Source organism: Chlamydotis macqueenii, chromosome 3 (genome assembly GCF_036417535.1).
Source record: "Chlamydotis macqueenii isolate bChlMac1 chromosome 3, bChlMac1.mat, whole genome shotgun sequence".
Classification (NCBI taxonomy): domain Eukaryota; kingdom Metazoa; phylum Chordata; class Aves; order Otidiformes; family Otididae; genus Chlamydotis; species Chlamydotis macqueenii.
The window spans coordinates 122,386,297-122,412,638 of record NC_141558.1 but is presented as its reverse complement, the minus strand read 5'-3'; the positions used below and the strand labels follow the sequence as shown (position 1 = coordinate 122,412,638).

General features: G+C 43.3%; 1 protein-coding gene across 1 annotated transcript; it reads right to left on the bottom strand.

Moving 5' to 3' along the window:
• Nucleotides 1–177: 177 nt before the first annotated feature.
• Nucleotides 178–26,342, bottom strand: HAO1 (hydroxyacid oxidase 1). The gene is made up of 8 exons (XM_010116854.2): nucleotides 26,206–26,342; nucleotides 18,180–18,331; nucleotides 9,498–9,753; nucleotides 5,872–6,047; nucleotides 4,788–4,879; nucleotides 1,448–1,606; nucleotides 1,097–1,166; nucleotides 178–710 (listed from the first exon to the last, which is right to left on the bottom strand). The coding sequence occupies exons 1-8, from the start codon at nucleotides 26,340–26,342 to the stop codon at nucleotides 640–642; spliced, it is 1,113 nt and encodes a 370-aa protein (XP_010115156.1). The 3' UTR covers nucleotides 178–639.

Here is a 26,342-nt window from a genome sequence, read left to right as displayed (position 1 = left end):
GGTTGGAGATGTCCCTGCTCCTTGCAGGGGTGGTTGGACTGGATGACCTTTGAAGGTCCCTTCCAACCCTAACGATTCTATGATTCTAAGAATCCTCTGAGTTTCTGCTGCCTACATGCTACAAGCCCACATGCTTGTAAAGGAATAGCACATAGTTGCTAGGGAAATGACACTGTGTTCATCAGAAAGCAAAATTTAATCTCTACAATCTACAGCGTAGTTTGTCTAAACAGTGAATAAGAAGTATCTTTTACATTTTAAATGTCTGCATTCTGATAGCTGTTTGCTATCAAAACATTTCTGTTTCTAATTTCATTTTAACAGCTAAGTTACTTCCAGGCATCTAAGTTAATATTAACATTTTTTGCAGAACAGCTTGAAATTTCTGTGTTGGTATTGTATAAAGGCCCATCTCTAATCACAACACCCAGTAGAGTAGCTTTCCACAAGAGCCAGGAGAATATGAAAAACACCTGTAAAATTTGCTTCAAGTACTTTCTTCAGCAAGTGTTCTCCTACAGACCACCCCTCCTCAGTCAGGATTGCGGGATGAGGCCCAAAAAGCAAACACAGTTGTTTTTTGTCTGGTAGCACGCTTTCTATACAACAGGTGACAACACGAGGCAGTAGTCTTCAGATCTACATCTTGGAAAGCGATATTTGTTGTCTTCGTATCAGTGTCCTGCCAATTTCTTCTACTCTCCGGCATCCTGGAGGAGAAGTTACATATCAGATGAAAGCCCTGCTTTTCCAGCCTCCTCTAAGGCTTTTCGTTTTCTATCCCATAGAAATCTTCATTCTGTCAGATGAAATTCACCCCTTAGTGACCAAGGATTTGCCACTACTTTTCTACGGATTTATTGCTCTCCTTGTGAAAAACGTTTTTCCTTAATCTACTCATTTCCCCATTTATAAGACAGGGATAACAACTCCTTTTCCTATCTCTCCATAGCCTAATCTGTTTATGCTGCAAACATTTCCGTCTCCCCTCTATAGGTTACAATAGCATCTTGCCCAGGGCAAATGAAAGCTATGAGGAAATGTGAGACAGAGATGGTTTTTACAAGGAAGGAAAGGAAACCATACCATGTCTCACCTGTCAGTGCCATTGCCAGGCGAAACTCTTCCTTCAGCATCTGGAGAACTTCTTTTGCTCCTTCTTCACCCTGGGACATTAGGAGACAATGTGTACTATTATGTGTACATATGGCTCACGTGTGTAGAGACAGACATGTATACATGTGCCAACAAAGTTTTATGCATAACCGTACCGGAGTACTTGTCGTAGCAGATTTTAGATTAGATGGTTTTGGCTACGTACAGACACACTCAGATACCATCACACACACCCCGCTGTGTGCACACATATACATATATGCACATACACTAAGCCTAAAGAGTGAGTCTAAGTATATTAAAACAAAGATTTGAGCTTTTTCTAACTTACTTGATAAACCAAGCCCCAGATGAGAGGTCTTCCGATGAACACAGCTTTGGCACCGAGAGCTAATGCTTTGAGAATGTCTGTGCCTTTTCTCACACCACCGTCTAGGAAAACCTCCACCTTCCCCTCCACAGCCTCAACGATTTCAGGCAAGACATCAATCTAAAAGAGTGAAACCAGGAATACAGCTTGTCCATGTCTGTAGCCCTATTTATTTTTTGAATGAACTCTTCTGTAGAGAATCCAAACTTTAAAGAAGCTATATGAGCAATTGCATACCTAACTATGCACAAATAACACAGTTCGGTATTCAAAACCAGCAGTGACTTAGCATGTTCGCAGATATATACAAAGGTCAAATTTATTTGGAGAGTCACATAAACAGAATGAGAGTCAGCAGGGTCACACAAAATGTCCATCTGATCCCATGACATATCTGACACAAACCAGTATCAGATGCTTCTGAATAAGAAACAGCTAGCACAGAGGAATTCTTTCCTTTATATTAGCCCCCAAACTTCCAGCATTCACTGGCCTGGGGTTGAAATTGAATCTCTGACACTTTTGAAATAACTATCTTCACTTTTTTTTTTTTGCTTAAATTTGTTTTTCATCTATATTAAAGGCCAGCTAGCATCCAGAAGCCCAGAGGCAGGCACTGTAGCTACAGACATGCGGTAAGAGAAAGATGTGCCCTGAGGAACTTAGACTTGGCTGAAAAAAATTAATGAAATTGCATCTTGAGTACAGGAATAATTGCAGAGGAAACTTCTTCCTGAAAGAAAAAAAAATATATATAGCTTTCTCTGAGTTTTGAACAAGGTGGGAAATGCTTTCTTCTAAATCACGTGTGTCTGTTTTCACCAAGCTCTACTTACTCCCTACACCAGCGGTGCAGGCAAGGGGGAAAAAGGATTTGCACTGTTCCTGTGTTACAGGAAGGTAACCAGGGAGTTAAGTAACTTATCCACACCACGCAAGAGGTCCCAATGAAGAGATGAGCCTCCTGAATTCAAGCCTCAAGCACTAATTACAGGGCAACTGTTCCTATAACACCTAAATAGTTTCTATCCATGAAAATTGGGAGACACACAAAACTGGAAGCCCAGTACTAAGAAGGCTGGAAACAGTGTGTGGTAGTAGAACAAAAGGCTCACAAATTCATGTCTTTCAAATACGGATGTAATTAATTTCCTTTCTAATGAATAAAAAAATGACTAGGAGATGGAAGGGAAAAAAAACTTGAAAGTGCAGTTTGTTTTTAGATTTGGATTAAAATTTTTTGAAGTCTGGCACTTACTGTGATTGTTTCCCCTCCCTTTGGTTTTTCTTTCTTGCCAAACATTTTGGATCTATTTCCATATACAGAGACCACTTTCTACATCCTGACAAACTGTACCAACATTAAAGTGCTATAATAACTAAAGTATGATGCAAACCATAATTAAAACATAGATTTCCTCAGTGTGTAACTAGACACTAGAAATATTAACCAGCTTGGGTTCAGCTCACATTCTGAAAACCCATGAAATTAAAGCAAATTATTATGTTTCTAAACCAGAAACATTTAGCATGATCCGATACAGATATTTACATTACAAAAACTGCATTGTGAAATGTGGTTCTTTGTACGATGAAGCCAAGTGAACACATCAGCTTTAATAGCACCTTCGTCTCTGCGCTGTGGTGTTGCAAAGGAATAACTCACAACAAGCAGTTTGCAAGTTTAATTTCTGCTCTGCTGCAGTTGGCAAAGTATTAATTCATTTTTTGAGTTCTCATTTCTCAAAATGGTGTTTTTAATATCCTCATACATTCTTCCCGTTGGATTACCTCACACACAGATTTGCCCAAGATTTTCAAACGCTTAGTGAAATAGGGGAACACATTCCTAAAATGTGACAGAAGTAGAAAAATTCTTTTCAGAAGTATTAGGCATCCATGTTGTGAAAAATCAGTTCCCCTTCAGGTGCCTAAAACCCTGTAACGGCACAAAATCACATTTGAAAAACTAAAATATCAGTTGTTCTTTTGAAACTGGAGAAGTCCCGATATCAGGGCGGTGTCGGGGGGCATTTCTTACCAGTTCCCAGGAGTACCCAGAGACAGAATCAGGCAAGAGCATCTCAGAGGACAAGGTCACAACTTCATTAACCATTTAGAAAATCATTTGTGCTGGCATTTGGCTGCCCAGCACAGGGCTTGGCTGGTGAAGAACCAGCCAACACAGCCAGGAAATCAATGGGCCCACGTTAAGACCTCAGAAAATCAGCGGGTGAAGGAAATCGGCTAGGGAAATTCTAAATTGCTCCTGAAGAGAGAGGCAGAGAGCGGAATTCCTCCAGGGGACAGGAGGACATGCCAGTGGAACAGCCGAGCTGATAAGACTTTGCATGCAAAACACTCCACAGTGAAAACGGGCTTACCTGTCCCCCTCCTCCTTCAGAGAATAATCATGGAAAACAGAAGGTTTTTCATCAAGGACCCATTAGGAATATTGAAACAGTCACAACTGAGCTTAGATTCTCCTACATTTCATTCTCTTTTTACTTGTGCAGCTTTCCCACACGAAATGAAGCACAATGAGCGATGACGGAATTTTGGGGATTTTCCTTCATCCTGAACACATACTTTTTCATTTTCCTTTACTTATTTCTTTTTTGCCAGTTGAGAACTTCGCAAATCCCTTTTCACCTTTGGAAAAGGCATGGAGCAGCATGACAAGGAAAAGGAAAAAAAACGTAATTTAACCACTCTGTACCTTTTCCAAAGGTGAAAATGTTTGAAAGGAGAAAAACGGAGAGTTTCATTCTGCCTTTAACTGTTCTGTAGCTCTGTAATTTTTCAGAAGTCTCTGAAGAATATTAAAGGGGAAAACCAACTGTAGTACAGCCTTCAGTGATCTGCAAACGGCAACAGGGGGTTTTCAAAAAAGGATGAGAAAGGAAAAAATAAAAGAGAACACTGGAAAAAATTTCTTAAAGACTTTCCAATTTCTAAACATTTAACAGACAATAATACGCTGTGTAAAACTGCTCTTCTGGATTTCCACGCAGGGTGCTGCAGCCAAGGACAGGGTGCCCATGTAGCAAGAAGAAACAGTCATGCATAACCCTCCTGTGTTTTCTTGTTTGATTTGACCAAAGGGAGACTGTGTCTGACTCAGAGTATGATGTGACGTACACAGAGAAATGGAGAGAGATTACTGCTCACGGGTTAAGGCATATAATGCACATATTTACAGGTTTTTCCTCCAGCTGCCATGTGTTCAGAGAAAACAAACAAGAAGCCAAAAGGCAGAGAAAACCAGAGACTACTAGGGCATATTGGCACCAGTACTTACAGTTGCAGGGACCCCATCAAGCTGTCGTGCTCCATGATTTGACACCAGGATACCATTTACCCCAATCTTTACAGCTTCTTTAGCATCATCAGCTAGGAAAAAAACCCAAACAAACAAGATATGCCTTTCTATAACTGGGAGCTTATTGACACCATGATGAGGGAAATTCTGGCATCACTTAAAAAAAAAAAAAAAACAAACAACAAAAAATAAACCCAAAAAACTTTGCCAGCTAAAGCAAAGCCACCTTAGGGCTTCATCCTTCCAAAGCCCCATCTCAACATAGCAAAAAAAATTTCTCTTTAAGCAATAAGACCAGAAAACACATTTGAAATGTTGGAGCACAACACTTCACCACTTTGGATTAGCAGCCACCTGGGTTGCTTGCCTTTATTTTCTCTACTGTGTCCCACAACTCATCGCTAAGAAATTATTTTGCTAAATTGTTTTCTCCAAGCCAAAATTATTGGCATGATTACAGTAATAATCCTTATTTAATGAAACCACTTCACTAGGCTCAGTGCTCTTTTGAGAGAATGGAAATCCAGCTTTCCTTTAAGTTGTAGAGAACTCAGATCAGAGTTAGAGTTTACAGGCATGATGAACAGAGCAACTTCAATCTTCCCAGCCACATCTGATTTCAGATGTAACTGAGGCAATGCCAGTCGACCAACTGACTGGTTTAGTGACCAGTGGCTCTGGTTCCTACCTGCTAAACATCCCAGTAGACCCACCCTGCAGCACAGCCGTACAAACCATCTGATAGCTCCAGGTACTTATTTAAGCAGCTGCTTCTGTGAGTGTCTTGGTTGCTGGGTTCCTAACTGTGCATGAGGAAGAAAAGGTTTTTTCCCTTTGTTTTTGGCTCTGTTTTGGCAAATCTTCTCTAGTTAGGACAGCACAGAAATATGAATGTGCATCCCACGATATTCCATATTAGCAAGGCAGATGCTTACCATTAAAAAGCAATACAATTCCACGCAACTCTACAGAAATTTCCCCACCATGAGCACTTTTCTTTCCCCGGTCCCTCTGCGAGAAGTCATGCCTCGCCTCCTCCACGGAAAGCAGCAGAGCTACGCACCCCTGAGGATTCCTTTCACGACGATGGGCAGTGAGGTCAGCCCGCGAAGCCATTTGATGTCCTCCCAGTTGATGCTTGCATCAATTGCCTCGGCTACGTACACAGCCAGTCCACTATTTTCTCCGAAGTCTTTCCCTGAGGAGAACGTCAGATCGCTGCTTGAAAAGTTTTTTAATCTTAAAAGACAAAAGACATAGAAAAATAGTCAGAGAAAGACTCACTGTAGCCAGGAATCAGTCCCTGATGCCAGCATTCAGTATACTTGTGCTCAACCTTTGCTGTACTGCAGGGCAGGAGCAAAAATTCTATCCCAGCATGTCAGATCCCAGTCCCTCGTCAACCGAAACCTTTGGCTGGCAAAGCATTTGATAACATCAGTGCAAGTTTATCTGGCCCAAGGCAACAGTCCTAGTGCTTTCAAAAGAAATAGAAGTCGAAAAATCTAAAGGTTCAGCATCAAACCCACAATCAGGAGGGAAGACCCAGCAGTGAGAGCACTAATTTGAGCTCAAGCATCTGTCCTGCCACAGACCTCCCAGGTGAGTTAGGGCATGACACTTAGCCACTCCTTTTGCCCCATTTTCCCACGAAATAGGAACAGCAGTATCTACGAGGAGCACTGTGAGAATAAATGCATCCGAGGCCATGGGACATTCAGACCCTAGAGTGGTACAGGCTGGCTGGAAGAAGAGAACATCAGTCTTGCTTGGCATAACCCAGGACCCACTGAAGTCAAAAGGTGCACCCCTACTTACCAGCAAAATTCCCCTTAGCTTTCATGCAGCAAATTTGATATTAGTTTTTGGTTATTTTTTCAGCTACCGGAGGGAATAGAGGATTGGGTAGGTGGGAGGGGACAAGGAAAGGAAATTTTGAGTTAGATGGAGCTCCATGAGTTAGATGGATCCACAGGAAACCTTGCAAAGAATTCAGAATTTTCATCGGTCTGACAAGACCAACATCCAGCCAGTTCACCTTGTATCTTTTTTGTATGTTTCCTTGTAAAATGTAAGGTGGGGGTCGGGGGGGGGAATATGAAGTTCACGTGGAAACATAAGCAATTATTTGCTCTTTAGCAACAAATCAATCCCACGAGTTCTAGGAACTGAGTGATAAATGAAAGCCCCTGCACCAAAGAGTTCCCAGCCTTTGAGACAAGCAGGAGACAGGGAAAGGAGCGAGAACAGAGAAATTCATGCTGTGCTTGTATTAGAAAGCTGAAGCAGCCCTGAGCGCTCACAAGCGCTAATCCACCAGCAGCAACACCAGTGCTGCCAAGGACACCCACGTCCCACACGAGACCGATTGCTCTGTTCTTCGGAAACCGCGTCTCGTTCCGCATGGAGCTGTTTTATACTCATGTTCCACACTTTGGGAAATGCAGGGTATTTTTGCATGGAAACTGGCTAGTTTCACCGCTGATTTCACGCCTGCAACAAGCAGCATTTCACGGGGCTTTTCTGTTCAGCTCCAGGCCCAGAAGAAAATGAGAAAGGAGTGGGCTCTCAGCAAGATCCAGCTTTTCAGCTGTTGGTTTGCGGAGGGTGGGGTACCCAGAGAAAAACAGAACCATGGGTAAGATTATATAAATAACTGTTGTTTTTCTTGGCCTGTAACATGCAGATCAACACTTGAATGAATGTTGCCTTACATACGTTTCGGAGCACAATGGCACCTTGTTGTTGCTTTGAAACTTTGTTGAAAACCTGAAGCCAAGAAAAAGTTATCACGTAACTGAGCAGAGCCCCGCGCTAGGAGAGTTTCACCGCCAACTCTGCAACAAAACGCTGTCCGGGTGTCATTCTGAAATCTGAAGTGATTAATTTGAATCTTTAAAGATTACTCCAACTCTATTTTTTTTTATGTGGTCCACTCACACAAAACCTTGTTACGCTTCAGGCAGGTGGGGTCAAAGTGTTTCAGAAAAGCTCTATCGCTTTCCTCAAATATTTTTGGGTTATTTGACTCACATTCAAAAACTCTAACCCCAGGCCTTAAAATTATACTGCCCCTTAAAAAAAAAAAAAAAAAAAAAAAAAAAAAGGTATTTAAGAAATTATTTCTGGTTTTTTAGGTAAAATGACAGTGTGTATCAATGCTGCTTTGTCAATCCCAGATCTATAGCAGGATTACTATACAGAGCATAATTTAATGTTAGATTTGTCAGGAATTTCTTGTGTCCTGGTGCTTTCCTCATAAGATTGTACTTTAATACAGAAATCACAGGCAGGGTTAAGGTTGCTCTGTCAGCCTTCATCATATCAGCCATTAGCTTCAAGCACAGACGTATGGGGGAGATCCGACACCCCAAGCTCTGGAGGGTTTTTTTTTTTTTGCCTGCAAGGTGAAGAATCAGATTCATTGCACAGTCCCATGGCTTACCTTCGAATGGAATATTATGAAAAAGAAGTCAGAGTGCAGGATGCGATATTATATTTCTTGCTGTGTACATGTTACATATGGTATGTACATAGCATAACCACAGCCTTAGGAGACATAGGAAGAACACTTCACATCCATTGATAAAATTCAAAACTAGCTTTCACCCAGAACTCAAATCAAAGTTAATCCGCTTCAAAATGTGTTCAGTTATCCTTTTTTTTTTCCCCTTTTCATTTTTCGTTCATTTGCAGGCTCTGAATAAGAGCAAACACAGTAGTCTCAACATACGCCATAGCAGACCGTGGTCACGACCAAGACCTGCCCTGCAAGATTCTCGCAAGATTTTTAGCTCCATTTGGCAAACCCAAGTCCTAGATATCCCATCCCATCCTCCAACCAGTCCTTGGCTGCTAACACTGTGCCAGTACTTCAGCATGTGTTTATCAAGGTCGTCTCTACAGTCCACCAGTTTGTAGTTGTAAAAGGCTAGTGCCCTTCCAATAGTGCCGGCTAACTGTTAAAATTAAATGATACATAGGCCCTGCAGTGGAGAAGAAGTAGAATTAGTGCTGAAGTCAATCATAAGCTCACAAATTCTTCTGAGATATTGGTGATGTCCCAAAACATATGCTGGGATGGAAATTGTCCTCAGGGAGAATTTAGAAAGTTTGATCCCTAAATGGTTCTGCATTTATGTAAAAGAAGCGTTGAAGTTGCTTGGAAAGGGGCTCCGTGGTCGGTAGCAGTATGGCCCTGGACCCAGTGCAGTGTCATAGGATAACACAGGTCAGAAGGCACCATAACATCAGTTGGGACCTTTGGTCCACTTAGTCCAGGCCTCCATTCAGAGCACAGCCAACTCTGCAGCTGGATCCAAGTTCAAAGCCAGAGTGGGTTGCGCAGAGCTGTGTCCAGCTGAGTTTTGAAGATGCCCAAGTCTATATTGACAGGCATACAAAGGAATGCCCTGTCTCTCTAAGTTTGTCAGTCTGCAGACTCATGTTGCCTGGCACGCAGTGTTTCTTACAGTCTGCAAACAGCCAAGAAACCTTAGTTTTGACCCAAAGCAGATCATCGCCCAAATACAGCGAGATACGTGCTCGGTTCCCTGGTGTCACTGCCCAGTGCAACGTGTGACGCCTGGAAGAAGTTCCTTGTGGCAAAGACAAATTTCTCCCACAGCAACTCATGTCGACCATGGCACTGCCACACGTCCATCCCACATCCCACCAGCAGGCTCCTACCTGAGGTGGGGAGGAAGCTGGAACTTGTTGCGCACATCGTCAACACGCCTGCCGAGGAACGGCGTGTCCACCGTCACGAAGATCCCTTTGTAGCCTGCTCTCTCCGCACGCTTCACAAGGGATTTGGTAACTTCCCGGTCCTTGTACACATAAAGCTGCAGCCAGTGAAGGCCGGCTGGGGCTGCTTCAGCGACTTCTTCAATGGAAGAGGTGGCCCAGGAGCTCAGCATCATCCCTGTCCCCATTGCATGGCAGGCTGGAGAAACACAAAATTAAATTCAAGACTATCCAAAACACAGCGACTGCTCTAGACAGGAGCACTTGGCTCACAAAGTGTGTCAGTGTGTGTAATTTCACATTGCCTTTCCTCGGTGTTAACGCATTTCCAGCCTTCCCAGGAACGCCAAATTAACGGCAGTTACTAACGGCAGCGGGCTGCTGTGAGAGGTCTGTGCCTTATTCTCTGTGTTAACAGGCAAATTTCTGGTGACTGCTGTCTGCACGCTGGTCGGGATGATCCCTGCTCCAATACTGGAAATAAAAGATATAATCAAACCAAGTCTAACCCCGATTAATAATTCTTTATCCTCCGGGAAGCCTGTTTGTAAGCCTCTAGCGTCTGCCTACCACTTGTCAGAAATTTTGGCACATACATTTAAGGACATACGCAGAGTTTTAAATGATCTGTAGAAATGCATTTAAGGCTTCCAACTTTTTGAACACTGTCACATTGCTGCAGATCAGTGTTTCAGGTCTGTCATTCTCAACATTGCTCTTCAGTCCTCCTCACCACCACCACACGTTCCCTTCGACGTTTTGATCATGGCATTTTTGACTGCTTTTTCCCAACTTCTTGTGGCATCAGGGAGAGGGACCTCACATCCATTGTGTGATCCCACACAAAAAAAACTTTGATGTTTCTGGCAGTAAAAAGTAGAAGTTCTGATCTCACTGAGAGTGGGAGAAACAGATCCCAGGTGGCAGTCCCCACCCAGGAGACCCCAAAAGTATGTACGAAGATGGGCAGGTACAGCAGACAAGTGGTCTCCAAAGTCTCTGCTGAGGCCCAAAGGATGTGTTTTGGCCTTTCCTCTTTTACCTTCAAAAAGCTGTGGAGTGAAATTACTCTGGAGACGTGTGCAGCCCCAAGGTTAAATGTCATTGAACAATCCCAGATGGGGTCAAACAGCCAGAGGCTCTGTGCCGGCTGCCTCCCTGGGGCTGATTTCCAAGCCCGGCTGCACTACAAACCAGCTAACTTCATACAATTACATTTTTATGAATCTATCACTTATTCTTTTCAGAGTAATCTGTCACTTAATGTAAAATAAAGGAAAACACACTGTAAAACTCAAAAATATTATAGAAAGCCTTATTTTTCTTGGTCTACCGCAGTATGCATATTTTTAATGTAAATGGACCTCTGTTTCAAAACGTCATTTCCAGCCCATCGAGGAATTAAAAAGTGGTTTTTATGACAACATTTTATTAAATAAGGATTACAAGTCTCTTAGAGTGGAAACTTATGAACAGCTTATTCAAACAAATTGGTTACACCATCCCAGGGCCACCAGGCAGCTTTCAATCCTTGGAAATACAGTAGCAATGACCCAAAACTCTCTATGTTGTAGCCATTTCATTCCTCCCCTTAAAATTATGGAAAATAGTTCCCTCTCACAGGTTAAGTACCTAGAAATTAGTTTCTTCTGAAGAACTCATGCATGCTGAACGTGTAAAGTCCAGCTAAAATCAGCTCTGGTGGGTTATCGCAAAGCCCATTATAAGGGATTTGCCAAATTAAGCGATGCTAAGAAACAAGGGATCCACATTCCTGTTGCTCTGTCAAATACAAGTTTGTGGATAAGAGGGAGGGTTGCTAACCCAGCAATTGCAAAACCCTCAGATCAGATAAGGGAAAAATGTAAATGTTATGGTTCAATCGGCCTTTAGGTATCCGTTTATTTCTATTCTTACTTTTGTTCTCAACCCTACCTCCACAGCCCTAAGGATAGAACAGTAGTTGCAAAAGCAAAAATGAAAATAGAAAGTGCACAATAAGACATATTCAGTGAACGGCAGATTTAAAACATAAAATAATACCATATCCTTCCAACTTATCTGCAACCGTGGCAATAGAGAACTCTTTCATTTTATTTAAGATTAGATGTAAGCGGTTTGGTTCAATCAGAGTTCAACTATCCCAAACTGGGTTACGGAGTTTTCAAAAAAGCATACTCACAAAATTCTTCTCGTTTGTCCTCTGAAGTTAACAACTCTCTGGTAAAGCACCAGCTCAACACGCGTATTTTGGATCTGCACAGTCAAATTCAAAGTTGATGCACACAAAGTTTTAGAGATTCTAAGTTTCAGTTTTAGTTGGTCTGTGCTTTATCTTGATCATTTTAAAGGCTATTTTCACAATTTGCTAGACTTTCAAAAACATGTGATATATAGTGCTGAAGTGTTGCCAGGTTCTGTTTTTTTTCGACCTCAAATCAGGTTTTGCTAAAAATGTACTCCCACTTCTCGCACATTTAACTGCAGTTGAAGAAAACAGAAGCAATTCATTTCCTCCAACAACAATATTTTACACTTCAATTACACACTTTCAGTTTTGGGGTGCTGCAAATACCTCTATTTGTATTACAAATCAGTACTGGATCCATATTGCCACGGGATGCCGTTGCGGCAATACGTGACATTTGCCAGAGTTTAAACACCAGATTTTTGTAAACCAGCCTTTCCTCATGCCATCTCAGATTGCTTTTAGTCTTTTTTTCTTTTCTTTTTCCCCCTCCCAGGTCTTCTTTTAATCCTGAGCATTGCCCAAACCCTATGTTTGCCTTTGTACACACTGCAGGCCCCCGCTGAGGTCAATGACAGTGCAGAGAGCATGGCACCAGCCACGCACAAGAGGCTGTGGAAGTTCTTGATATCAGGGTGACAAAGCACTGGGTTGTTTGTACTCCACCTTGTTTCAGGGCCAAATGCAATTAGAACTGGGATACGGTGGGGTGCTTGGGAAAGGGGAGCTTCACAAGCCTTCGCTCCACAGCTGCCTTGAGTGGGCGCAGGTTTCTCAGCCCCACTCCCTGTGCTTGGCCCAGGGAAGCCATGAGCAAGGACATATCTTCTCACCAGGGAACATAAACCTCAATAAAATGGGGCTTTCCTCATTCTTGAGGAATTAAACTGAAGTATTTTACATAGGAACAAATAAAGGCTGACTGTGGGACAGGACCAACTTGGGAAATCCACAGGAGAACAAAGCGATAATGGTTTTTAGCCCTTTTTTCCATCCTGAAACCTGAGAGTCTCCTTCCCACCTCTGATGGGACATCAGTTTGTTAAGTGGTTTGGGAAGGGTATGGAGTTTGTTCCTGTGAGCAACCAAGAGGCAATACACTTCAGGGGAAGACACTGTACAAGAGTCCAGTTTTAGCCTGCGTATTTTGTCAGCATTACGTTGTATGGGAACGGGAATTTGCTATTTTTCTCTAGCTCCGCAAATTCCCATCGTTTCCCTTTTAGGGGCATCCCTGAAGCACGGCAGCCAAACTGCCTCACTGTGGTCTTTTTTCCTCGAATTCACTGTCCCCACGTTAGGGGCCAGAGGACATTACTTGAGATCAACGCGATGTCCTTTTGGCACGGTGGTATTTCTCAAGAGAAGTAGCTATGTTCTTGGAGTTGCATCTCCTAAGAAACGGAGTTGTTTAAAGCACTTAACATTACTCTCTTGACGAAACACACTTGGCTGAGAAATCGCCTGCCCAGCCTTACCTCATTTACCCCTTACAAAACGCTGCGTGCAAATTGTGCCTACGACTGTTCTGTTGACACAACACATTTTGTCAGCTGTGCAGGAAGGCTGGAGGCAGGCAGGGAAAAAATACACGTGGCCAAAATGGATCTGGCTGGTCCAGGAGGGCTGTCATGCCAGACTGCCTGTGTACACTTGCATCAGAAAGTCCTCTGGCCATGCTGGTCTCTGAGGGGAGTCAAGGCCAGATCAGTCCAGCCCATGTTGTCCCACGTGAATGTTGTCCTCTCAGTGACTCCATGGAGTAAGACATACTCCAAAATTAACAAATTTTTTTTTTTATCACCACACAGGTAATAGGTGAGAGATGGGTATAAAGTCCTGCTGCTTTCACCATGGCTGAGCACAAACAGAAACAGATTGCAAAATCCCTGCTTCACAGCCATGGACTTGTCAGACGAGCACAAGGAACCTGACCTTAGATGCTCAGCAGCATCAAAGCAAACAAAAAGCGTGGCAGAAGTCTATTAAGAGATGAAGGAAAAAAGGTGTTGCTCCCTCTCTACTGAAAATGATGGAGCTGCCAGTAACTCAACTAAAATGGTGGGTGAGGACGGGGGAGAAAACCTGTCGGTCAATATTCCTCTTCCCCATTCGGCAAAGCAAACTGTGCAGTCACATCGCAGGTGATGGTGAAACCATTCTTGCATCAGCAGTAACTCTGAAAGTCATTTGAGAGCAATTGCAGAGGGTAAACATAAAATCACCAGATCTGAGCAACTAGCTATCAAAGTTTTCAAAAGATCTGGCCGAGAGAACAGTCAGGCCTGATTTTCAGCAAGTCAGAGAGAAGTCAAATATTGCAATACCCCTTCTGGGCTAAAACAAGAGAATCTAAGGTAATCGGTCAGTAAGAGAGAATTATGTAATTAGCAGCAACATAAACAGAATACAAATCTCAGTCAAATAAGGTCACATATCTGTTTATAATCAATTAAGGTTTCAAAAAATTGCTATTTCTTGCTAAGCAGCTGGATGTTGCACAAGATTTTGTTTCGGTGCATTTGAAGTTTGGTCCTATTTACAGGAGCATGAGTACTACCGCACGTTCAGGTAGACGACACGAGGATCGCGTTGGTTTGCAAGCACAGCATGAAGCTGGGATGGCAAATTAATGTCTTTGCATGGAGGAATAGTGAATCTTCTGATGGACAAGCAGAAAAAAAAAATAATCGTGTAGAATCAGAAAAGTTCTGTTGAAAAGTGTTTAGAGAACAGCCCTTTGCTCTTTAATTATGGCTAAGATTATTCATCAAATTTGGCAAATATTTTTAGTTAAAGAGGTTGAAATTGGAGTGGGAAGGACAAGAAAAATTCATCTAAGTAAAAATGTCATGTGTTGATATTTTCAAAATGGAAATGTTTTCTTCTGAGCTAACACTTTTGTTTCAAAACAGAACTATGGCTAAAAGCTAGTAGGAAAATGAACTATAACATAGTGTTTTGGATCAAATTAAACATTTCAGTTAATCCAAAACAATTTTACTCCTCATTTTTCAGTTTCTACTGAACAGAAAATCAATTTTTTTGAAAATTGCCACATACACTGATGAACTATAACTAAAATGCTAGGGAATACACTTGAGGAAAGACCTCAAAAAACTGGAACAACTGCCAAGGTCTGTGAAATTGTTTCAAGGACAAGAGAGCATTCTCTAGAAGGAAGGACTCCATTTAGATCCATTTAGACACGTCAAAGAAAAACGAGGAGCAGCCTTATTACAGCCTACATGGACAATATTTTTTTTTCTTTTTTTAAAGCCTAGCCAACAGAAGTATAAGTAAATCCAGCATCTGGACCTGAACCTGTACAAGTTGTGACCCTGATCACAGCTTATATTGCTCAGAGCAGAGTTAACCTTTGGAATAACTTACATTGCATTGGATGGCCCATCACCAGCAACTTTTAAAATCACAGTTGAATGTTTTTCCCCAAAAAGATCCTTTACTAATGAAACAGAATTGTCAGTGAAGGTGTCTTTAAGGCAAGCTGCCAGACTTTGCCCTATTTTAGGTAAGATCCATGCTTCTTTCCGCCAGCTTGGTCACTGCGGGAGAGCACCCCTCACAGAGCAACAGCTCCCAACACCCTGGCAAGCCCCAAAGCAAGCGGTTGTGAGGGCAGGGAGTGTTACCTAACGAGAGACACCATGATATGTCCTTGTCCCAAGAAAGGACATTCCAGTACCAAAGGGGGCCTACAAGAAAGCTGGAGAGGGACTTCTGTCAAGGGCTTTAAACTGGAAGAGGGTAGGTTTAAATTAGATGTAAGGAAGAAATTCTTCACTGTGAGGGTGGTGAGGCACTGGCACAGGTTGCCCGGAGAAGCTGGGGATGCCCCATCCCTGGAAGTGTCCAAGGCCAGGCTGGATGGCTGGATGGGGTCTGAGTGACCTGGTCTGGTGGAAGGTGTCTCTGCCCAGGGCAGGGGGGTGGAATGAGATGATCTTTAAGGTCCCTTCCAACCCAAACCATTCTGCAATTCTATGATTTACACTGCAACCTGCAGGCAAACCAGCTGGAAGAGCAGAGCAGTTCAAAGGAAAATGCTGTCGCATAAGGGAACTCACTGGAAGGATCAGGTATCATTCTTGAAACACAAAAAGGTAGGGGAAGGAGTTGTTCTTGCAGCCTACACCACCCTGCTGTGCAGATAAGGATAGGTGTGAACCCAAGATTATCTCAGGGTTCAATCCCAACCAGGTGGATGTGTTGCTTGTGGCACCTGCTAGGCGTTGCCTGAGCACGCACACACGGGCTGTAGGTGCTCCTTTGGGCAGCTGCTGTGCCATCCAACACAAGCCAGGGTGCACACCGCCTGCTTCCCCAGTGAGGAAGGGGCAAGAATTCAGAGCACGTCATGATTTTCAGGGGCCATTTACAACAGCAGAGACACCACCACATACATTACTTCCTACACACCCGAGCCAAAAGTCAAGCTTACAAAGTATGCCAGGCTTTGCAAAAACCACAAGACTCCGGATCAGGCTTCCTTGGCTTGCGTAAACTGGTGCAGCTGAAGCAAAAGTCGATTTAAAGCAACCAGCTATCTGCTCACTTCCATTTCAGAGTTTAAAAGAAGTCAGATCTAGCAAACCCCTGATCCTGAATGTCCCAAGTTTAAGGGAACCTTTAAGCCAAACATGTACTTTACAGCTAATCCCTGTCATCTTATAAGGTCAAACCAAAAGCTTGGCACTGAATGCCCCGCTCCACCTCTAACACAGTACAAAACTGAAACTGTATTTTTTTTTCTACAAGAAACACTAATGCAATGCAGAGAGTGTGATTTTAATTACTCTCTCCTTTGAAAGCACTGAAAAAATCTACCAATTCCATGGATATGTTTATTTGACTGCACATTCAAACCGTTGCTAGTACACCAAGCTCTCCTAGCTTGAAATCCCAAGAACATTAAATGCAATAATCATATGTTGAAGTTTGAAAATGTAAGTGCACAAAAGTCAGGAAATTCCCAAATTAAGTTATGTACCACAACCGTAACTCAGCCCTGGTAGCCAGCCTTATTGTACCACTCAACTCTATATGCTGTTAGAGATTGATGCCTTAAAACGTGTCCAGGCCATAATATCAGTGGGAATTTTTATTACAGAACATCCTGAATTTTATGTGTTTCAAATCTCGCTCTTAACATTGCATTAATATGTTTGCACTTAACAGTATAATACTTCAGAGTTTCCTCCCAGTATAACCTGGGCCCCAAATAATCCACAAGAGCTGCCAAAGGACAGGACAGCACCAAGGCATCCCAACCGGACACCACTTTGCAAACCAATTCAAGGTATTCGAGCTCCATCGTGTGGAACCTGTCTGCACATACAATAGGCATAAAATCTTCAGCTTCCTCATAAATCTCTTGGGAAGGGGAAAAATATATCCCCAAATGTATTATAAAAATTGGATAAATCTGCTTTTCCAGAGATTGCTGCTGGAGTTGTGCTGCAGCCCATCACGGCACACATCGCAGCAATGCAGCTTTTTAATGAGAATTGAGACCAGCTCCCACGGCCGGGCTGACAGCGAGACTCACTCCACACCAGCACTTGCTGCATTGGTCATAGAAAGGCTGTTTGAAGAATAGCTTAATCATGCACAGAATTATTATTATTTTTAAATATTGCCTATTTGGTTTTGTATCCTTCTTCATTCAGTGCTACAGCACTGAAACACACAGCCTGATGCTGTTTGTATGCAACAGGCGCACTGTGTGACCTCCTTCTCAGATTTTGTGTCATCCTGCCGCTGGGGTTAAAGGCGTAAGAAACCATTTCACACGGGAATTCTAGCCAATATCTCATTTCTCGCAGCCTTTTAGGCTGCTGCCTCCATGCTGGCAATATCTTTGTGCAGCATTTAGCCCAGAGGGGCCCTTATCTCACTGGCTCCCTGGGATGTGCTCAAAGAGTTCTCTTCAAAGCGAGTATTTTTCCCAGACCAGTAAAGGCTCTTTAATTTCTAGAAGCCTTTCTGTAAGAGGAAGAATGTTGCCGTGACTACATATATATAGTTATATTTATATAATGTATAGAAAGATATACAGATAGATGTAGCTTTCAATTTTGTATTTCTTCCAAATCACTCCCCTCAAAAATTTCCCCGTTGCACACTGCATTTCTCATCCCTGCTTCATAGCGGGGGAGAACCTGCACACAAAACAGGCAAAGGAAAACAGCAAAAAACAAAACCAAAAATAAACCAGATCACTCTAAGCAGCAACTCAAACGCATCCTGGCCACAGCATCAGGAGCAAGAAACCAAGCTGGGCTTCACAACTCACAGGCACAACATTACCCTGTTCATCGATAACTCACGCCGGGGGAAGACTTTGCACAGTGTACCTTTAGCAGTAGCTGTCTCTCCGTCCGCGTGAGCCATGCGCTGCATAGCGGTCGCTCCAACGCAAACCGGCATGCTGATTTTCAGCCCCAAGACTGAGGTTGACAGGTCCATTACCGACACATCCCTGAGCACCCGGGGGTACAGCTTCCATCTGACACAGAGAGAAACAAACAGAATAAAAAGCCTGCACCATCAGTGTTATTTACAGTTCCTTCTCCATCCAGTTACTTACAGCCAAGAACAGATTTTCCTGCTGTCAGGAGAAACATGGTTAAAGCTCTGTTGGGGCTGGAGGAGTACTTCACTGCGTGACCCGGAGCTGCAGTGGGACCCAAAAAACACAAAGCCAGGAGGGAATGGGCAAGGAGGGACCAAAGCCCATGGAGGGTGAAAGATGCAAAGAGCCTTGGAACATTGTTGGCTGGTATCATTTGAAAGAAAAGTGAGGAGCTGCAAAATAATAAGGTTCATAGTGAGTCTCCCTAAAAGTACTGGGGCAGAACTGGACGACAGAGCATGCAGGAACAGGAGAAGTCATTAACCTCCCCCTCAGGTATTTCTCCTATGAACTAGGGAGCCAAAAGACAGGGGGTTTTCAGATAAAACTAGCCTGACAAACATGCTTAGCCCTCCCCACCCCTGTGCTAAGAGTCTCTGAAATAAGACTGTACAGGAACGAGCTGCAACACTTCTTCCCGTGGGAAGCGGGTGGGCAGGATGGCTGCCCTGGCTTTCCTCAGCTCAGGAAAGCTGGAAACCTACTGCCCAGCTCAGGAAAGCTGGAAACCCACTGCCCAGCCTCTCTGCTGGCACAGAGACTGAGCCGCTTCGCTCAGAGAGGTCTCAACCCTGGCAGTCACTGGCCGCAGCCCCAGAGACAGCCCATCCTACCACAGGGACGCCAGACTTCCAGGAAAAGACCAAACGCAGCCACTGTAATTTAGTGCAGGAAAAGACTGAGTAGCACAACTGCTTTCCCAACAGGGCAAATTACAATCTCGTCCTTGAATGACATGGCCCAGCATCTGCTCAATCGTTCCCAACCTTGCTTTGCCTTCAACATGTCTGCCAGCCCAGGGCTGGGCTTTATTCTCCACTGGGGTCTTCAGCCCAGGTACAAATGGAATCTGGCTCCAAAACAGAGCAAACAAAAACATTTAATCTGAAATTACAATTTATTGCAGTCAGGCTGGACATCACGTGCTTGCCCACACGAAATTTATCTTCTTTTTCCCCTCACAACAGGATCACAATCTCTCTTATGGGGTCAAATAGACAACATCACAATGTCGAAACCTTTATAAAAAGGGTTGCATTCCTGGGGATATCTGCGAAACTGGACTTTTTCCTCACCATCCAGGCGATGTTGCAGCCACTGTGACCACAAGCCACAAGAGGGGGTGCATTAGCAGGGGCTGGCTCTCGACACACGGGTGTGCGCTGAGTGAGGCCGAAGGCTCTCTGCAAGTGGTAGTAGGACACACATCAACCTCTCACGAAGGCATCCCTCCCTCGGAAAAAACTCTGATGGCTACTGAATTTTAATTAGAGAAAATAATGAAAAGCTTAAGCTCAAGTACTGCTGAACCTGACTAGGAAGCCTGAGACTTATTATTATTACTAGCAAGGAAATAGCAACCAGAGCCACTCTTACACTCAGATGATGCTCTGGCAGCAGTAATGGTCACGTTGAGCTTGCATATTAAGCTGACAAGTTAGAAAATAAACAACAACAAAAAAAAAAGAGACAAAACACAATCTTTTCATTTTACAGAAAGATCAAGAGATATTTCCATAAGAAGCCTGGGACAGAGCCAAGATGAGACCCCAGATTTCTGAAGCCTTAGAGCACTGGGTGGTGCTAGCTCTCCAGGAAGCGCTCCCCAGGGAGGAGAAAGATGGTTATGATGCTTGGAAGGAGACGTGTAGTTGTGGGAGTCAGCTGGATTATTCGATGCCAAGACACACACTACAAGTACTCAGACTTGTTTTCAGGCTATTGTATCGGTTTGTTATTTTTTAGGGGAGGATGGGCTGAGGGTGGGACAAAGAAAACATGACTTTTTTTTTCCTCCTCCTTTCTTCCTAATCCTCATTCCGAAGGCTTTCTCCCAGCTCCGAGACATCTTTTCCCAGCAAATACAAAGAAAACAAAAATCCTTTCATAACCTTGCTCATTTTTATGGTCAAACTCAAAAGCACAAGGACATGAAGTACCTCCCTCTTCCCCAGACTCCTAGTTTCTCTGCTGTTCCCGATCTTTCAGATTTTTACCCGGTGCAAACCAGTGCCATCGCAAAGCACGCATGTGAGGATCAGTCCTTGAAGTCCCAACATTTCTGTAGTACTTTTAGCTTGGAAAAGAAATAGAAAGAGTAAAAATCCTCCCAACAGTGCATGTAAGAAAAATGATGCTGTTTCAAGCAGCAATAAACAGCCTCCTTCCCACTCATCTTTATGTACCATCACATTACTCCATCCATGAGCTTTTTGGGGCCCTTTAAATAAAACCTGACCTTGCTTTTGTAACATGGATGTTTTCAGCTGTGAGTTTTCCAGACACTTGAAGTGAGGCATTTTCTGGACAAGCCGTAGGGAAATGCCCTTAACAACAAGGAAAACCCAGAGGTAGCATTTCCCAGTAACCGGAACGTGCATTTATTAGGCTGCCACACAACATCTGCTTCCTCCAAGTCTTTCAGTGAAAATGTTTGCTGGATATTTTGTAAAAAAAAAAAAAAAAAAAAAACCAAACTCACTTAATTTTTTTTATTCATCATCTCCTCACCACCCACATTTTTTTCCAGCTGAGCCCACGCTCACGTGCTGCAATCAGCAATTGCAAGCGAGTGCATCTTTCTTCCCAGCTGGAAGCGGGAAGATGCCGCAGTGAGGAAGGCAGTGAGTACTCCCGATTTAGGCAACTTCAGCTAAATGCCATTTTGAAAGAAGGATGAAAGGAAAGGAAGGAGAATTAGTGGGTTTTTTTGTTTTCCTTTTCCCTCTATGTTCAAAAATTTCAGAATGTAAATTATCTTGCAGTTAGGTAACAGGGAAGCACTCACTGTTTCCCCCCCCACTCATTTTCAGCTGTGAAAAATGCTGAAATTTTCAAACTGCAACACATTTCCAAGCAGCTGTTCTTGTTTCCCTTCCAAGTCTGTGCCAAATAATCCCTTGGTCCTGCATCGCAAGCAGTACGTTTGGGCAAGGACACACCATTCAGGCAGTCTCCATCCCACCTTGCTGCCTTCGTCTCCCCAAAGCTCATCTCCCATCACAAGGGGCAGGTCCTAGTGCTGCACGAGGGGAAGCAACAGCTGATTTGGGTTCAGGAAAATCAATTTTCTCTCCCAGGGTGTCTTGCCATCCACACAGCGATTCTTTCCGCAGCACTCTGCGAATCCGAGGTGAAAGACATTGCAGAAATGTAACTAATCTATTATTACAAGCATTCCTTTTCTCCCCCCTAAAACTTCACATGCTTGTTTCATGCCAATCACTTCCTCAGCCTTACTTTTTTAATCAGTATTGAAATTATTTATGTGCCCAGTCATTTTAATGCCCTTAATACCTACCTACAAGACAATGACATGTTTGCAGAAAAATACCCATCGATGCTGTCACTGATAAACAAGCGACTGCCATTCCTCGCACAAAACAACAAAACGCCTCTTCTCCAAAGGCCACCGGGGAGGCAGGGGCAGAACGTGTCACAGCGGATTAGCAGAGAAGTGTTCCTACGCACGCAGACATCTCCCTTCATTAAAATGCCAAAAGGGAAGATTTCAGATTGATTTCTTGAATGCCATCAAGCTAAAGGCGTCCTGACCTTGTCATAAAATCTATTCTCCATTCAGGTCCCTTGGTTCCTTGACAACTTAAGAGTGAATTTAATCGCCAGACAGCACAGCGCAGGAAGGACACAGAGCGACTGCAAAGTGAATGCAGTCAGATGCCATAGCGAGCAACGTATGCTCTGACATCCCAAATCATCATCTTTGGCCTTAACGCCTCACTTACGCCAGCACTATCTCCATGCCATTTGAAAACCATGAATAAAAAAAAATAATGATCTGGCCTTAGCAGGAACACACTGATGTTGAAACATGAGCTCTGGTTCTTCCTTCAATCCCAGAAGAACTGCAAGCTAGAGAAGAGTTACTGTACCTAGTGTTAATCTCATCTTAAGCACAGGCCTTCTGGAGACATTTTATGCTCTGGTGTCTGATTACAGGTCCAAAAGTACTTCAAGCTCCTGTGCTGTCAAAAGGCCAGGACATTAATTTTATAATCTAATGAGTACGGATTGCGCTGCTGCAAAAATTGCCTGGGTCATTCCAAAGGTATTCCAGCATCTACGGAAATTACCATTCATTTGCTAGATCAGTGCTTAATAATAATCTATTTATTTCTCCATAAACACAACCGTTCAGTTGCCAAAAAGAATACAGAGCTCACAGAAAAACCCAACACTGATGTTTCTCCAGACACAATCCATCCTAGCAGTCTTGCTCACCCAAATAATCCCGTACCACAAAAGTATGAGCTAACAATTCATGCTTCTGGTTCAGTTTTTGTGCTTTCTTCTCTTCCGTTTAAACATAAACGTTTATACACATACTCAAAAAGACTTAAACTGTAAACATTTTTCATCAGGCTGAACCCTGCAACTAAGCTTTGACAGTGCAAATCAATAGGAAATGAAGCTGAACATACTCATTTCTTTCAGAGTCATTTGACTGTGATCTTTGTGGCTCAGGAGTGTAAAGTCCATCTCACTTTATATTTACCCACAGGTTGCGCTCAAGATCAGGGAGAAAAAACAGTAACATGTTCAGAGACACACAAGAACTGTGCGAGAGTCAGAGTGAGAAGCAGTCCTGCATCCTTAATGACCAGACCATGCTTCTCCCAACAGCATCAAAGAAAAAAAAAAAATTAAAAGTTTTTTGTGTCAAACAGGTCTTATAAAACAAAGCCTCTATATCAGGTTTCTACCTTTTTAAGAAATGTGTTGCCAGGAAGCCATTGCAAACACGGTCTAATAAACTGTTAACCACAGCATCCCGTGTGCTAAGAAAATAGGAGTGCACCACCGTGCCTGGTCCCTCAGCAGCGACGAGTGGGAACCACTGTAGCTATGGAGATCGAGCCCACGGAGCCCTGTGCTCAACATCTTTCCTAAAAGGTTCACCAGCCCGTTAAAGGGGGTCACCTATGCAGAAAGGAAGGTCTGGCTGCCTGCTGGCATCTAAGGCACGCTGCTTAGTGGAAATATTTCAGTTTGCAAACAGGCAGGTGCAGGAAGGCACTACTGATAATTAGAATTATTTAACTAATGTTTTTTAGTGCTATGTAAGGGTTATTTATAACTCTGACCAACTTTACTGTCATCTCCCTCTTGTTATGGACAGATTAAAGAGTGCAATTTTCATGAAGCTGTAAATCGCTGTGTCCATGCTGCAGCCCTGCATCCTTTCCACTTCAGACAGGTAAAGCCGGTAAGACCCAGCAGATGACTTCAGCTGCGATGCTCGTCCTCGCCGGATGCTGCCGTGACCAGAAAGGAAGGGACCGTCCGTCCATTCACTAGGGGAGCTGCCTTTCAAGGCTCTGATCCCAGTGTTCCTGCTGATCTGCGGGGTGACTGTCAGTGTGACCACATCGCACTTTTCTGTGCTTTGGCAAACGCTCAGGAAGAGACGTAGATGTAGAGTGATGGAAAGGTAACAAGTAAAGCTTTGACTTCAGCATTTCTGCCCCGCGACCTCTCTCTGTGGCTGTCAACAAGTTCTGTTGTTTGATGATTTAATAGAGTAAACCCCATTTGTCAGCTCTTTTAGATTTTATTAACCACCCTTTGGGAAGACATTTAAATGGCCTAGAGCTACTGTTGAAATTAGATCTTCTTTTCTTTAAGACAAATATACAAAGGGAGGGGGAGCAAAGACAGAAACACAGCTTCCACTCCCTTCGTACCTTCACTGCTGAGGAGCAGGAACCCAGCATCGAGGGACTTTTAATCACACCAGAACCTAGCAAGTTTAATTTTTTATTTTTTAAAAGCCTCAAGCTGTTCAAGGCAACGCTAATTAATACCTCCTTCAGTTCCAGGCTGCCTGCAAGCTCTGCAGTTTTCAATGCCTAAAATGGAAGGCTCTTACTGGAGACAGAAGATGCCAGGAAAGATGAGGTGAGCCTGAAGCCCGCAGGTGACCAGCCTGATGCACCAGCTGTTCTTGTCAGAAGAATCTGTCCCTGCAGTGGGAAACAGCTTCAGAGCAGAGCTGCTCTTATCTCACCACTAACATCTAGCTCTGCTAATATCAAAACAGCAAGTGGAGATATCCAGGTTTTTTTTGTCTCCAGGCAGTTTAGACCCAACTTTGGTTTAATCATGATTAGTTCTAGCTGTTAGTAGTCAAGAGTTCTCTAGTTCTACAGTTCATTGCCTCTGAGCACTTCCTCTGAGTGTCCTTTCCTTAACATCTCATTTTGTTTTTATGAGGGCAAATAAAATCCTACAACTGGAAGCATTAAAAAAAAAAAGTAGGTGAGCACTACTCGATCCCCTCCTGCTCCTATTTACACCTTGGAGCTGGAGCAGTCCTTTGGCTTGTGTTTGAGCAGTGCCAAGCACAAGAGGATTTCCAACCTGCGATGGGACATTCTGCATAGAACTAAGCTCTGGAATAAGTGGTCACAGTGGAGGGTAGTTTTCTTCTCTCAACATCATAAAGCTTTTCTATAAGTATCTGTAAAATGAGGGTTCTGATCTGATTTTGGAGATCTGGCCATTGAGATCCCATTAAATTAATTACTATTGAGTTTCCTAGAGCTTTACTAAAGCTGTGTGGGATTTCCAGCTGAATTGCTCAGTCTGTGGAAAGGCAACTGGAACAGTAAGCAGGATTGCTACTCTACAGTAGATAAGCAAAGCGGGGAGGGAGAAAGACTAAAGATAAATTGGAAAAATCTTGTTTTGGTTTGTTAGACTCAGAGGGATTTAAGACAAAGCCTTTAGAGATTAGCAAAGACAAGTGCAGGGGGGTTAAATGCCTACACCAACACAGCAGCCGGAGGAAAGAGAAGCCAACAGCTGTTTAAGCAGTTGGAGCGGGCTCAGCCGGGCTGAGACGATCAGCCTCCAGCCGCCTTCTGTCCTCTCTGCAGCGCTTGGGTTGATTCTCTGGGGGCAGAGCAGCAGCAGCAGATATTCAGGGGATGGGGAGCCAACTGATGTGACAGCAGTTTTGACACTGTTCCACTAAATCTGACAGCAAACACTGGTTTACTTTGTTTGTGTTGACCTTGTATTTCTGAGAAGGGTGAGCCGAGTCCAGGTTTTGACTACAGTTCAGGGGGCCAATTTGTAAGTCAAAACTGCTTTATAATAGTTCCCATTTTTTACAATGTTTCGTGGTGAAGTGCTGACCTTCTGCTGGAGATCCCCCAAGCACAGCTTGGCCACCCAGTACTGAGCGCTGGCTTCCACTGCTTGCTCCAGAGCTAGAATATGCAACTCCTTTTTGCTAGGCTATGCAGCTCTGATCTAGCAATACTGCACAAGCACTCTCCAGGGAAGGCTGCCTAATTCAGTTAAGGAAGAACAAGCAAAAGGCAAAACCAACTCAGGACCTAAAAGGTACAACCCCACCACAAGAATTCCTTGCCTGCATTATAGCCCAAAATGCAGAGATGGCAGTTTCATCAGCTGATTAAATATTGGAGCCAAAGCACTCCTTGGAGAATTTATGTTAACAAAAGAAATAAAATGCAGGTAAAGCTAAAAAGATGCTAATGGATTTTACGGACTGCTTTTTGACAGAAAATGTTAGGTGGAGGAGTGAAAGGGGAGAGACAGTTCTGAAAATGAATTATTTTAGAGTCTTTTTGATAAAAACTTTCATAAAAATTGAGTTTTGTTCACAGAGAAAAAAAATCTAATACTGCACCATATCTACTAATAAAACAGAATTCACATCTCCCACCTCCCACTCCACTCTTAAATCATCCTCCTACCTTGAAAATGCTGCTACGTTATCTGCTAGCGTTTCCTGGTCATCCGCACCAGATCGGTAATAATCATACACTGATTTGGGGAGGAATTTTTTAGCATATTCCTCAAAATCAGCAATGCAAACTAGTTTTCCAGACAT

What these genes read in the sequence shown, in the direction of transcription:
- HAO1 (XM_010116854.2), bottom strand. Translation starts at nt 26,342, where the DNA reads ATGTCTGGAAAACTAGTTTGCATTGCTGATTTTGAGGAATATGCTAAA. An exon ending in CGTGAAAGGAATCCTCAGGG is followed by an intron (nt 4,880 to 5,871) that starts GTGCGTAGCTCT and finishes TTTTTTTCCTAG; the next exon opens with CTGATGATGCTAAAGAAGCT. An exon ending in CCTGGCAATGGCACTGACAG is followed by an intron (nt 711 to 1,096) that starts GTGAGACATGGT and finishes CTTCTCCTCCAG; the next exon opens with GATGCCGGAGAGTAGAAGAA.